Source organism: Phyllobates terribilis, unplaced genomic scaffold (genome assembly GCF_046119375.1).
Source record: "Phyllobates terribilis strain yellow unplaced genomic scaffold, ASM4611937v1 Scaffold_29__1_contigs__length_15306474, whole genome shotgun sequence".
NCBI classification, from domain to species: Eukaryota; Metazoa; Chordata; class Amphibia; order Anura; family Dendrobatidae; genus Phyllobates; species Phyllobates terribilis.
In genome coordinates, this window is record NW_027362789.1 from 385,001 (window position 1) to 399,051 (window position 14,051).

General features: G+C 42.5%; 1 protein-coding gene across 1 annotated transcript in view; it reads right to left on the bottom strand.

Annotated features, from left to right (window-relative positions):
- Positions 1-3,055: 3,055 nt before the first annotated feature.
- Positions 3,056-14,051, bottom strand: part of LOC141178673 (uncharacterized) — a 154,240-nt gene continuing 143,244 nt past the window's right edge. The window contains exons 2-3 of the mRNA XM_073660561.1: positions 4,498-4,577; positions 3,056-4,396 (exon numbers count right to left, since the gene is read on the bottom strand). Coding sequence (XP_073516662.1) covers positions 3,920-4,396; positions 4,498-4,577 — 557 coding nt within the window. The 3' untranslated portion in view covers positions 3,056-3,919. The remainder of the gene's footprint in view (positions 4,397-4,497; positions 4,578-14,051) is intronic.

The window sequence follows — 14,051 nt, forward strand, 5'->3', positions numbered from 1 at the left end:
TCGGCTTTTTCCAGAGCCCCATAGAGAATGAATGGAGCTGCAGTTGTTCCCTGACTTTCCGTTCCTTCCCGATCAGACGATGGTTCGCAGTGGTCAGACCCCACGATCACTAAGTGATCACTGAGCCTGTGGATAAGTGATAACTAAAGTTAACAAATCCCCAGGCCCGGATGGGATACACCCGCGAGTACTGCAGGAATTAAGTAACGTCATAGATAGACCATTATTTTTAATCTTTAAAGATTCCATAATAACAGAGTCTGTACCACAGGACTGGCTTATGGCAAATGTGGTGCCATATTCAAAAAGGGGACAAAAACCGAACTTGGAAATTATAGGCCGGTAAGCTTAACCTCTACTGTGGGTAAAATCCTGGAGGGTTTCCTAAGAGATGCTATAATAGAGTATCTGAAGAAGAATAACCTCATGACCCAATATCAACATGGGTTTACGAGGGACCGTTCCTGTCAGACTAATCTGATCAGTTTTTATGAGGAGGCAAGTTCTGGACTGGACCAAGGAAATGCAGTGGATGTTGTGTATATGGACTTTTCAAAAGCTTTTGATACGGTTCCACACAAAAGGTTGATACATAAAATGAGAACAATGGGGATAGGGGAAAATATATGTATGTGGGTTAAGAATTGGTTCAGTGATAGGAAACAAAGGGTGGTTATTAATGGAAAACACTCAGACTGGGTCTCATTTAACAGTGGGGTACCACAGGGGTCAGTATTGGGCCCCCTTCTATAATATTTCTAATAAAAAAATTCTAATATTTGCAGATGACACTAAACTCTGCAGGGTAATCAATACAGAGGACAATTTTATATTACAGGAGGATTTATGTAAACTAGAAGCTTGGGCTGATAAATGGCAAATGAGCTTTAATGGGGATAAATGTAAGGTAATGCACTTGGGCAGAGGAAATAAAATGTATAATTATATGCTTAATTGTAAAACACTGGATAAATCTGTCACTGAAAAAGACCTGGGTGTATTGGTGGACCACAAGCTCATGTTTAGTGGCCAGTGTCAGGCAGCTGCTGCAAAGGCAAATAAAATAATGGGATGCGTTAAAAGAAGCATAGATGATCATGAGGAGAAGATAATTTTACCTCTATACAAGTCATTAGTGCGACCACACTTAGAATACTGTGTACAGTTCTGGTCTCCGGTGTATAAGAAAGACATAGCTGAACTAGAGCGAGTGCAGAGAAGAGCGACCAAGGTTATTAGAGGACTGGGGGGTCTGCAATACCAAGACAGGTTATTACACTTGGGGTTATTTACTGTGGAAAAAAGAAGGCTTAGGGGTGATCTTATTACTATGTACAAGTATATGAGGGGACAGTACAAAGACCTTTCTACTGATCTTTCTACTCTGAGGCCTGAGACGGGGACAAGGGGGCATCTTCTACGTCTGGAGGAAAGAAGGTTTAATCATAATCACAGACGGGGATTCTTTACTGTAAGAGCAGTGAGACTATGGAGCTCTCTGCCGCATGATGTTGTAATGAGTGATTCACTGTTAAAATTTAAGAAGGGCATGGATGCCTTTCTTGAAAAGTATAATATTACAGGTTATATATACTAGATTCCATGATAGGGCGTTGATCCAGGGAACTAGTCTGATTGTCGTATGGAGTCGGGAAGGAATTTTTTTCCCCAATGTGGAGCTTAGTGTTTGCCACAGGGTTTTTTTTTGCCTTCCTCTGGATCAACATGTTAGGCTATGGGTTGAACTAGATGGACTTAGTCTTCCTTCAACCTTAAAAACTATGTTACTATGTATGTAACTTGTTATCTTCAGACATCCCCTCTAAGCAATGGCGCATGCCAGCAGTGAAGGCGGGAGGAGGCGCTGGGTACAGGGAAGACTTTACCTCTGGGGGCCACATATAGGGCATGTGAGGGGTGGACACTTCCCGTATTCACCATTACTGAGCCCCCGCTCTGTACCGCTCTTATCTGAGTGCAGGAGACACAGCAGTCACTAATCAGCCACTCTCCGGCACTTGCAGCTGTCCGAGCTCTGCTGTGCCTGTTAGGGGTGAAGTTCGGGTCCTAGGAGGCAGCGACTATGCAGCCTGCAAAGCAGATCACAGCCCGGGTACCGCGTCTCCGGATAAATCTCCACCTTGTGAGCTGCTTCTTGTGCAGCAGCCCCATGCAAGTCGCTCCGCTCTCCTCAGCCAGCTCCTGCTGAAGACAGCTCCTCTGCCCAATCTAGGAGCCCAATAGCCCTGATCACACCAGTGGTAGCCCAGTGCTGCTGGGGGGGGCAGGGCTAGATCCAATTTACAGATAGCAAACTAATCAGCCCTAGATATTTCTAATAGCTGCAGAGCAGGCGACATAACTCTGACCGGTGTCCTCATAGACCTCTCCTCAGCCGGGGTCTAATAAGAGCAGTAAGATGGCCATCATGGGGTCCATTGTTAGATCTCGGCTGCCATAGAAACTCATAGGCACCATGATCGCGCCTCCCTCTCTGGTCTTAAGTGCCTAAATGCTGTGAAAGCCACTGACTGTGTCATATAAGGGGTTAAGCTGCCAGGATCAGGGTTGGCTCCACTGCTGGCGCCTGAGGCAGGAGCGGGACTGTGTTATACCGCCACACGACTGCCGCAGATCTTGTAAGAGCCCTGACTGCATCTGCCTGATGATGATGTGTCCTATAACGCGGGTCCTGGTACCAGACTGCCCTTTACATATTAATCACTAGCTGGGAACCAGTTACTTACAGGTTCTAGTTTCTGATGTGTTTCCAGGACCTGTAGTTATCAACATTTTACCCTTAAGGCCCAGTTATAATATTACTGCAACACTCTCACTACATATGAGCGTCCTGTACCTGTATACCTGCCCTGTGTGAGGCACAAAAGTATATAACAAAATGTGTGTACACAAATACCTATCTCCTGAATGGTATTACTGCTAGATCTCCTGTACATAGAAATATGAGGTTCTTAGCGCACACTTTGAGCAAATTGTGCGAGCCCATCTGCCAACGTCAAGGCGACCTCTTCAGATGGGTCCCTACACTAACACTACACTAACTTACTAACTGGGACCACCATTTTTAATGTTTATTATTACTGTACTAATGCAATCAATTGTACCTGTTATAATTCATTTTTTTAATTAGTTTTATAATTTTTTATTACTCTTGTGTTTATGATAATGGTATTACTAAAATCCCTATACTTAGTGTTGATCCAGAAGAAGGCAAAAACCCCAGGACACCTTCAGCCAATTTGTGTCACAGGGGAAAAATTCCTTCTTGATCCCGAGAAAAGGCGATCAGTCCTAGGACCCTGGATCAAATCTAATAATGTTATTACTAGTTATTAATAATTCTTATTAATATTACACAACTAATTGTACTGCTACTGTAGTTATTAGTATTTTAATTTAGGTTTTTGTACTTTTTATAGGTTATATATTATTTCTGTCCTGCTATCTTATTACTTTGCTATTCTAACTTTTCTATAACTACTTAAAATAATCAAAACAACACTATCATTATTTTTATATTCTTACTATTATTAACATCCTGCTATCTTATTACAGTATTATTCTACTTTCCTATCACTACTAATACTACCCTATACCTAGAGTGTTGATCCAGAAGAAGGCAAAAACCCCTGGACACCTTCAGCCAATTTGTGTCACAGGGGAAAAATTCCTTCTTGACCCTGAGAAAAGGCGATCAGTCCTAGGACCCTGGATCACACTGCTATTCTACCTACTACTATTACTACTGTTATTTTATTACTATTTTATTTATTTCTTACTATTATCACTAGTATTATTACTCTTATTACACTAATACTGATACACTACCACTATATTACACTATCCTGCTGTTATTTGGTGGTCTGATACTTACCAGCCGGTATTGCCGTATGTGATGTTATCGGCAGAGAGGTTCCAGCAGGATGGTCCACATGATGTTCCTCTTTCCTCTCAAATACCGGTTGATGTACTGGCGGAAGTTGGTCTGGTTCTCCTTCTTCCTTCTTGTTGTTGGGATCGGTTGTCTTCTTTTCTGGCCTTTGGCCGTCACTTCCCCCCTAGGGATCTTGATGTGGAGTTTCATCTTCTTTGCTTTCTCTTCTTTCTCTTCTTTCTCTTCTTCCTCTTCTTCCTCTTCATCCAGGTAGGCGCACAGTTCTTTTAGTGTCTTCTGTCTTAAATCCATGATGTCCAGCTTTATCTTCTTTGCTGCTTTCTCCTCTTCTTCCTTCTCTTCTTCCTCGTCTTCCTCTTCATCCAGGTACTTGCGCCGTTCTTTTAGTTCCTTGCGCCTTTCTTCCCTCTTCCTTTTCTCCCTGGCTTTATACTCTTCGATGCATCTTCTTTGGGCAATGGGGTTGGTCGGCATAAGGCGCTGGAAGAGAAGAGATGAAGTTAGGAGGCTACAAGGAAGATCCGAATACACAGCTACCTTATAGAAGAGGCCGTAGCGTTGCCCTGAGTCGTCTCACTGACCTCCTTCTTGTAGAGGGGAGAAGGGAGAAACTTCACACAATACGCCAGTCTCCTCAGCTGTTCCTCAGGACTGATGTAATCTGCAGAAAACACAACCAGATATTAGGAGCAATCCTCACCGTACAAAGAGGACGTATGTATGTTAAGACTGTCAGAAGGAGCTCACTGATGGATTCTCAGTTAACTAGTTCTGCAGCCAGCAATAGACAGTACAGCACAGAGGGTACAGGAGGCAAACTGTGCACAATTTTCAATAAAACTCAGAAAAATATTTACCACCAAGTATATGCATTAAAGGAAAGAAAATGTCCCCACAGATGAGTCTGTTTAATGAAAGCCCCAGAAAGCCATGTAAGAAGAGTATAGAGAACGGTGAGTGAGTGATGGACACTACCTGCTCCAACGCTGGCAGAATACTCCATCCCCATGGTGTCCGCTGATATCTTCTCTTGTAGAAATGTCTCCAAAATCTATAAAACCTCAGGAGGCGTCAGCAGAGGGTTTGGGGATTGGCTGATATTTCTTTGGTCTTAGAAACATTGGCTATAAATAATTCGGGGGCTCTGCTGGGGAAAGGGCAAATTGGGAAATGTGTAGGATATTTACTGTTCTGTATCTGAGCTTCATTAAAGGGGAATTATCAGATGGAACAAGTCATCCCCTTATCCCTGGGCTCGGTGACGACTGATAGATCAGTGGGGTCCGACCGCGGGAAACTCCAGCAATCACCAAAAAAGGGCAGTGACCCCCATTAGAAGTGATGGCTGGATCCTTCCAGATGGGAGCTGTGATGAGTGTGGCGCCCCCCACTGGTGTCTCAGCGTATCATGTGTTGGGGAATAATGACTTCTCCTCTGGTAAATGGGCTGATTCCTGTCAGTTGTGGTCGCTGAGTGCGTGTGATGGGATGTGGCTCCGTCCATTATATTATATCACGTCTTATACCTATAATCTCTCGCTGATCGCAGGTGTCTGTCTTCACACTCAGATCAGATGGAACAAACTGACCACATAGGAGGTTTTTTTTTTTTTTCAAATTCAAACCGAGCAATCCTATTGGCTGAGTATGACTGTCGTTACCATGGTGACAGAATTTTAAAGGGACTGAACATTAATAATGTATAATAGTGTATTTTATTACATATTTCCCATAATAGTGGCTGATATATGGACCTGTACAGATAATATGTGTGCGCACACTTCTATAACTCCTCATATTTTTCATACAGCAATTTGGTGGTGCTGCAGAGATATTTTGGGCGTAATATAACTTGTGCTGGCAATTGATCATCTATAAAGTAGTCTGGTAATGTATGTAATGGTCCTAAGATTGTGCTTTTATGTTCAATACAAATCTAAATATTAATCAGACGTCACTCCCTGCTATTTGAAGGGTTTTTGTCCCTTTCCCTATGTCAGAGTAGTATCACATATAGCTCGGATACGCTGCAGCCTTCAGAACAATGAGCTCCGTTGTGGCTTTTCCCTGCACATTCGGCCATTATATAAGTGACGGCAGCTGCGTTGTGTCCCTGCACGGCTGATAGCGTCGCTGTGCAGGGATTCAGTATGGTGGAGCTGCGGCTCTTTTCTTTTATGGGTCGATACAAGTCTTGTTCAGACATATAAATATGCCTTGATTACATTGTAGAAAAGAAGGGTGACATTACAGGAGTTCCGTACATTCTCAGTGTAAGATCAGTGGGGTCGGACCCCCGGCACCAGGGAGTATACAGAAGGAGCTTGTGAATGTCTTACTTTAGTGGTCTTGTAAGCTCCTCATCCCACACTTTTCCTGTATAGGACATATAGCTTTTCTGTATACATAACTCTTATGTAAAAACAACATCCTCCATGCACATTTCTGTAGGTTGCCTGATGGTTCAGGTGTATTTACATCATTTTTTTCCACTGCCCGACCTAACAGCGTTAGCTTGCTCTTTTAGCAATCCAATTGTATTGTTTCACATTTGGGGCGATTGTGTCAGCAGCAGGTTTCATTGTGGGGTTATATAATGGGCACTATTTTTATAGGCTTATTTGGATATTAATGCCTTTGTGAATAGATACTTTGCTGCTACCTTGCTCTTTATTATATTGTGGTGGGCCGTCTGTAGTCATATATTGAGATTTTCTGTGACTAGTTGGGCATATATATGTGAGGATTAACCATATCAGTACCTTGCAATGGTTTTGTTATTCATTGGGGCAATTGTTGCTTTTTAGTTGTTTTTTTTAACATGTCTTGTATGTTTAGTCTTTAATAAAATTCTATATTTTTGCTATTCCTTGGTGATCCCGGTCATTGCATCCTTTCTTTCTCCTTGTTTCTTTGCATCTCTATTATGTAGCTGCAGGGTTAGGGACGGCCGGTTCCTTGCAGGAATAGTTATCAGGACGGGTGCGGTTTCTGCTGTAATAACTCATTCATGTGACCCATCAGTCATCACCCGATCAGCCGGGCAATGCTCAGCACAGGCTGCCGTCATCCCACTTCTGGACATCTATTATATAGACACTCCACAACTGCTCCTTCTCTTCAGAATTCAGAAAGATTTTTTTTTTTTTATTTTTATTTTTATTTCCGCAGCCATGCAGTGACGCTAGGTAGGTGCAGAGCTAAAGGGAAACCCACCTCAGAAGAAAATTCTAGGGTCCTGATCACTAGAGATGAGAGCTTAAAGGGAATCTGTCACTAGGTTTTTGCCATATATTCCGAGAGCAGCATGATGTAGAGACAGAGACCCTGATTCCAGCGATGTGTCACTTTCTGGACTGCTTGCTGGTGTTTTGATAAAATCTTTGTTTTATCAGTAGGAGGTTGTGACTAGAAGACTAGTAAACCTGCAACCAGGTATCCCTCATTTTTCAGGAGTGGTCCAAATTAAATAAAAAAGCGGTCTATAGGGCGCTAAAAGAATGAACACTAGAAATGAAAAAAATTTTAGGACTAAAAAATAAATTTAATGAGCCCTTTCCACAAAGCGTTTCGATAGTGAACTATCTTCCTCAGGTGGTACATGGCGCGCATTTTCTCCCTTTCTCTTTTCTCATTTTTCACAAGGTCTGTATAGCAGCCTTCTGCCTATGCACAGTGTACACAGAAAGCTGCCAATCAGTGGTGCAGCCGGTTATACGGAGCTCAGCATTCAGAGCACTGCTAGATCTGCAGTAGATAAAACTAAAATTTATCAAAACTGCAGCGAAATAAGGGACACATTTCTGGAATCAGGTTTCTGCCCTTACATCATACAGATGGGATAGCAAAACCTGGTGGCAGATTCCATTTTAGAGCCATCGGATATTACTTTGTGACCTCTCAAAGGGGAACTTGATGTCTAGGATGGTTATTATTTTATGTCATGTGTCTCTTGCTGCGGGATAACTTGTATGTAATGTGTTGTATGTTAGGTCTATGCACAGTACAAGTCCTTCAGTATAGGGTTACCTGAGAAGCGTACCCAGCATGAAGCAGGACTTGCATTATGTTTTGTCAGGGATGATTAATGTCTGAGTGCTTTATGCTGCGTTCTGCAGTCAGCTCTCTGCCATCCTCCGTACACCCATCGCCGTCCTGTTCTCACACTTCTTTATTTGGCTTTTTTCTTGTGGTCGTAATATGGAGCATGTTGTATCCATAAAGCGGTCAGATTTGCCGGACCTCATGCTGTTCTGCCGAATCAGCCCTAGATCATTATTGGGGGCTGGGGCACCTCCAATTCAAGATGGTAGACAAATCGTGTCTTGTGAGACTGCACGCTCCAGCACCCACAATACTGGAGCATCGGTTAGGTTTACACATATCCACCTGTTGTGTTTTCTTTTGGGACACAGCAGTTTGTAGAATTGTCATCATCAATGTTTTCTTTTTTTTATCTTTCCAGTATTACTGAAATTCAGAAAGATGTGGAGTACAGACTGCCAATCACCTTTAAGAACTTCACCATCAGCATCAATATGTAAGTGACACGGGGTGCTATTGTCTTAGTTGAGAGATTACGTTGCATTTGTTGGGGTTATTAAATATGAACCTAATGGGAATTAAAGGGATTGTCCTCTACTTTGATATTGATAACATCAGCATTGGGTATCAATATCAAATCGATGGGGTTCTGACAGCCCCCCAGAGAGGGAGCCGCATGCTCCTATTCACTTGTGAAGATGACCCCCACTGATTCCATATTAATGACCTATCCAATGGGTAAGTGATCAATATCAAGGTAGTGGGCAACCCCTTAAAGAAAGCAGACCATATTAGGTACTTCTAGAATATCGTTGTCCCATGCTGTTGATAGACCCCACCGCGTGTAATCGGTACCCTACAATGACTTGTCATCCATAGTCATGTCTTGTAGCACTGGAGCCATTAAATGATGTTGCTTGGCGGCTCATGACGTCACTATAGATGATGTGTATTAATGCAAGTTGTTTAATTGCTACTAATAAGAAATCACTTTAAATCAATATGGAGGCTTATAGGGTCCTCTCAGCTTCCTTTTACATATGGAAGTAGTGGTAGAACAGTATCGTCGATTGTCCCTCCCCAGAAAAATGATCCTTTTTTTTTTTTGCAGAGCTCCGATGTGCCAGTCAAAAGGAAATGGAGTGTCTGCAGATTGGTGTGGGAGTGCAGAGGGGCGTGTCCGTGCACTTGAAAGGAGCTGTCTAAGTGCAGGGATACGCCCCAGTGCACTTCCAGACGGATTTGCAGATGTTTTCCACACTAGATTTGTCATGATGGACTCATCAGATCTCTTATAACACCATTACGATCATATGTCAAGGTGCTGACGTCCCTTTATGCCTTACGCTACGTGCCACCTAAATGGATTTTCCATTGAGATGAGATGAGGGTGTTGGGTATTTTCCCCGGACCTGTCACGTTTCTGTAGGCTGCAGTCATGTATCCCGCGTCTTGCTCTAATACTTTGTTTTTATTGCAGTTTACTTCCGCCACAATTTCCTCAAGACAAACCTCTCATCACAGTCTTTCCACCGATAAGACATCACCTGGTGGACAAGCAAGGCCCCAATGTCACCTGTCCTTTACTACATAATGTAAGGAGACTTGGGAGATTTTGAGCACTGGACTTAGGAATGTTGTAATTTAACCTTTCAATGACTGAGGTGTTTTTGTTTTTTATAAAGTGGATCTGTGTGGTCTCCTGACACATCTGTTTTAGTAATCTTATAAACCCTATAAAATCACAAATGTGCAGAGTTTGTGTTTCAGACCACTGTGCAGTGCCTTTGAAGGCTATGTTCACACATTGCGTTTTTTTCAGCGTTTTTTTAATGCAAATTTTCAGCTGTGTTTTACAGTACAAGCAAAGTCTATGAGATTTCAGAAATCTCATGCTCACACCCTGGTTTTTGTATGATCAGTATTTTGTGATTTGCATTGTTTTTTGCTGAATAGAGCACGTCACTTCTTTCAGTGTATTTCACCCATTGAAAGTAATGTGTAGTGAAAAAACGCCTAGTGTGAACATAGCCTTACATCTAATTGACAATGGGGTGTTACCTTACTCCTTGTCCATGTCTAATCAGTTTGGACAGTAGGCATAATCACTACGACCAGGGGCCTGGCAGTGGCCAGTTGTCAATGTATCCACACATTTCCAGAAGATTGGCACAACGCAGAGGACCTGGGAAGAAGAGATGCCACAGTATTGTTAGTTCATAGGGAATACACCTCTTTATTTTGGTAGATGAGGTCTTTGTCAAACACATCTTCAGCAAAGGAGAATGAAATGAAAGGATTAATGTATGTGTTAATGACCCAGTTCTGCGTGTGCTCTACGTAAAATGTGGCTGCAGATGGCTGTGCTGCATCGACACGTGAGGTTTGGGAGCCCCCTTACATCTAATGGGTGGGGGTCTTACATTGAGGTCCCCACTTCAGACATTTCTGATATTTCCAGTGAATTTTCCAAGGAAGTTTCAGATAAAAATACCATAAGAAAATGTGGTCAACCTTGTTTTAGTTTTTTTTTTAATATATAAGATTTTTAGTTATAGTCTTTGTTATGTTCACATAGAAGACCGGTGGGTTTTTTCTTTTTTAGTAGCAAAGTATATACAGTGGGGAAAATAAGTATTGGATACACTGACGATTTTGCAAGTTTTCCCACCTACAAAGAATGGAGAGGGCTGTAATTTTTATCGTAGGTACACTTCACCTGTGAGAGACAGAATCTAAAAATAAAAAACAGAAAATAACATTTTATAATTTTTACATACTTATTTCATGCAATTATGCAAATTAATTATTTGATACAATAGAAAAACAGATCTTAATATTTGGTACGGAAACCTTTGTTTGCAATTACAGAGGTCAGACGTTTCCTGTAGTTCTTGACCAAGTTTGCAGACACTGCAGCAGGAATTTTGGACCACTCCTCCATACAGATCTTCTCCAGATCTTTCAAGTTTCGGGACTGTTGCTGGGTGCAGTTGTCCTGTCCCCTTTGCAGAAAAGCACCCCCAAAGTATAAGGTTTCCCCCAGCATGCTTCTCAGTTGGGACGGTGTTCTTGGGGTTGTACTCATCCTTCTTCTTTCTCCAAACACGGCAAGTGGAGTTGATACCAAAAAGTCCTATTTTGGTCTCATCTGACGACATGACCCTCTCCCATGCCTCCTCTGGATCACCCAGATGGTCATTGGCGAACTTCAAACGGGCCTGGACATGTGCTGGCGTGAGCAGGGGACCTTGCGTGCCCTGCAGGAGTTTAATCCATGACGGCATAGTGTGTTACTAATGGTAATGTTTGAGACTGTAGTCTCGGCTCTCTTCAGGTCATTGACCAGGTCCTCCTGTGTAGTTCTGGGCTGATTCCTGACCTTTCTCAGAATCATCCTTATCCCACAGGTCGAGATCTTGCATGGAGCCCCAGACCGAGGAAGATTGACAGTCATCTTGTGTTTCTTCCGTTTTCTAATAATTGTGCCAACAGTTGTTGCCTTCTCACCCAGCTGCTTGCATATTGTCCTGCAGCCAATCCCAGCCTGGAGCTGGTCTACAATTTTGTCCCTGGTGTCCTTAGATAGCTCTTTGGTCTTAACCATGGTGGATAGGTTGGAGTGTGATTGATTGAGTGTGTGGACAGGTGTCTTTTATACAGGTAACGAGTTCAAACAGGTACAATAAATACAGGTGAGGAGTGCAGAGTAGGAGGGCTTCTGAAAGAAAAACTAACAGGTCTGTGAGAGCCAGATTTCTTGCTGGTTGGTAGGTGATCAAATACTTATTTCATGCAATGAAATGCGATTTAATTATTTAAAAATCATACAATGTGGTTTTTTTTTGGATTTTATTTTTAGATTCTGTCTCTCACAGTTGAAGTGTACCTATGATAAAAATGACAGACCTCTCCATTCTTTGTAGGTGGGAAAACTTGCAAAATCGGCAGTGTATCAAATACTTATTTTCCCTACTGCGTGCGTGTATGTATATATATATGTGTGTGTGTGTGTGTGTGTGTGTGTGTGTGTATGTACAGTACAGACCAAAAGTTTGGACACACCTTCTCATTTAAAGATTTTTTATGTATTTTCATGACTATGAAAATTGTACATTCACACTGAAGGCATCAAAACTATGAATTAACACATGTGGAATTATATACTTAACAAAAAAGTGTGAAACAACTGAAAATATGTCTTATATTCTAGGTTCTTCAAAGTAGCCACCTTTTGCTTTGATGACTGCTTTGCACACTCTTGGCATTCTCTTGATGCGCTTCGAGTGGTAGTCACCGGAAATGGTCTTCCAACAATCTTGAAGGAGTTCCCGGAGATGCTTAGCACTTGTAGGCCCTTTTGCCTTCACTCGGCGGTCCAGCTCACCCCAAACCATCTCGATTGGGTTCAGGTCTTGTGACTGTGGAGGCCAGGTCATCTGGCGTAGCACCCCATCACTCGCCTTCTTGGTCAAATAGCCCTTACACAGCCTGGAGGTGTGTTTGGGGTCATTGTCCTTTTGAAAAATAAATGATGGTCCAACTAAACGCAAACCGGATGGAATAGCATGCCGCTGCCAGATGCTGTGGTAGCCATGCTGGTTCAGTATGCCTTCAATTTTGAATAAATCTCCAACAGTGTCACCAGCAAAGCACCCCAACACCATCACTCCTCCTCCTCCATGCTTCACTGTGTGAACCAGGCATGTAGAGTCCATCCGTTCACCTTTTCTGCATCGCACAAAGACACGGTGGTTGGAACCAAAGATCTCAAATTTGGACTCATCAGACCAAAGCACAGATTTCCACTGGTCTAATGTCCATTCCTTGTGTTCTTTAGCCCAAACAAGTCTCTTCTGCTTGTTGCCTGTCCTTAGCAGTGGTTTCCTAGCAGCTATTTTACCATGAATGCCTGCTGCACAAAGTCTCCTCTTAACAGTTGTTGAAGAGATGTTTCTGCTGCTAGAACTCTGTGTGGCATTGACCTGGTCTCTAATCTGAGCTGCTGTTAACCTGCGATTTCTGAGGCTGGTGACTCGGATAAACTTATCCTCAGAAGCAGAGGTGACTCTTGGTCTTCCTTTCCTGGGGCAGTCCTCATGTGAGACAGTTTCTTTGTAGCGCTTGATGGTTTTTGCAACTGCACTTGGGGACGCTTTCAAAGTTTTCACAATTTTTCGGACTGACTGACCTTCATTTCTTAAAGTAATGATGGCCACTCGTTTTTCTTTACTTAGATGCTTTTTTCTTGCCATCATACAAATTCTAACAGTCTATTCAGTAGGACTATCAGCTGTGTATCCACCAGACTTCTGCACAACACAAGTGATGGTCCCAACCCCATTTATAAGGCAAGAAATCCCACTTATTAAACGACTGGGCACACCTGTGAAGTGAAAACCATTTCCGGTGACTACCACTTGAAGCTCATCAAGAGAATGCCAAGAGTGTGCAAAGCAGCCATCAAAGCAAAAGGTGGCTACTTTGAAGAACCTAGAATATAAGACATATTTTCAGTTGTTTCACACTTTTTTGTTAAGTATATAATTCCACATGTGTGAATTCATAGTTTTGATGCCTTCAGTGTGAATGTACAATTTTCTTAGTCATGAAAATACAGATAAATCTTTAAATGAGAAGGTGTGTCCACCTTTTGGTCTGTACTGTATATATACACTGCTCAAAAAAATAAAGGGAACACTTAAACAACAGAATATAACTCCAAGTGCATCAAACTGTCCACTTAGGAAATGAGACTGATTGACAATCAATTTCACATGCTGTTGTGCAAATGGAATAGACAATAGATGGAAATTATTGGCAATTATCAAGACACCCTCAAAGGATTGATTCTGCAGGTGGGGACCACAGACCACATCTCAGTACCAATGCTTTCTGGCAGATGTTTTGGTCACTTTTGAATGTTGGTTATGCTTTCACACTCGTGGTAGCATGAGACGGACTCTACAACCCACAGAAGTTGCTCAGGTAGTGCAGCTCATCCAGGATGGCACATCAGTGCGAGCTGTGGCAAGAAGGTTTGCTGTGTCTGTCAGCGTAGTGTCCAGAGGCTGGAGGTGCTACCAGGAGC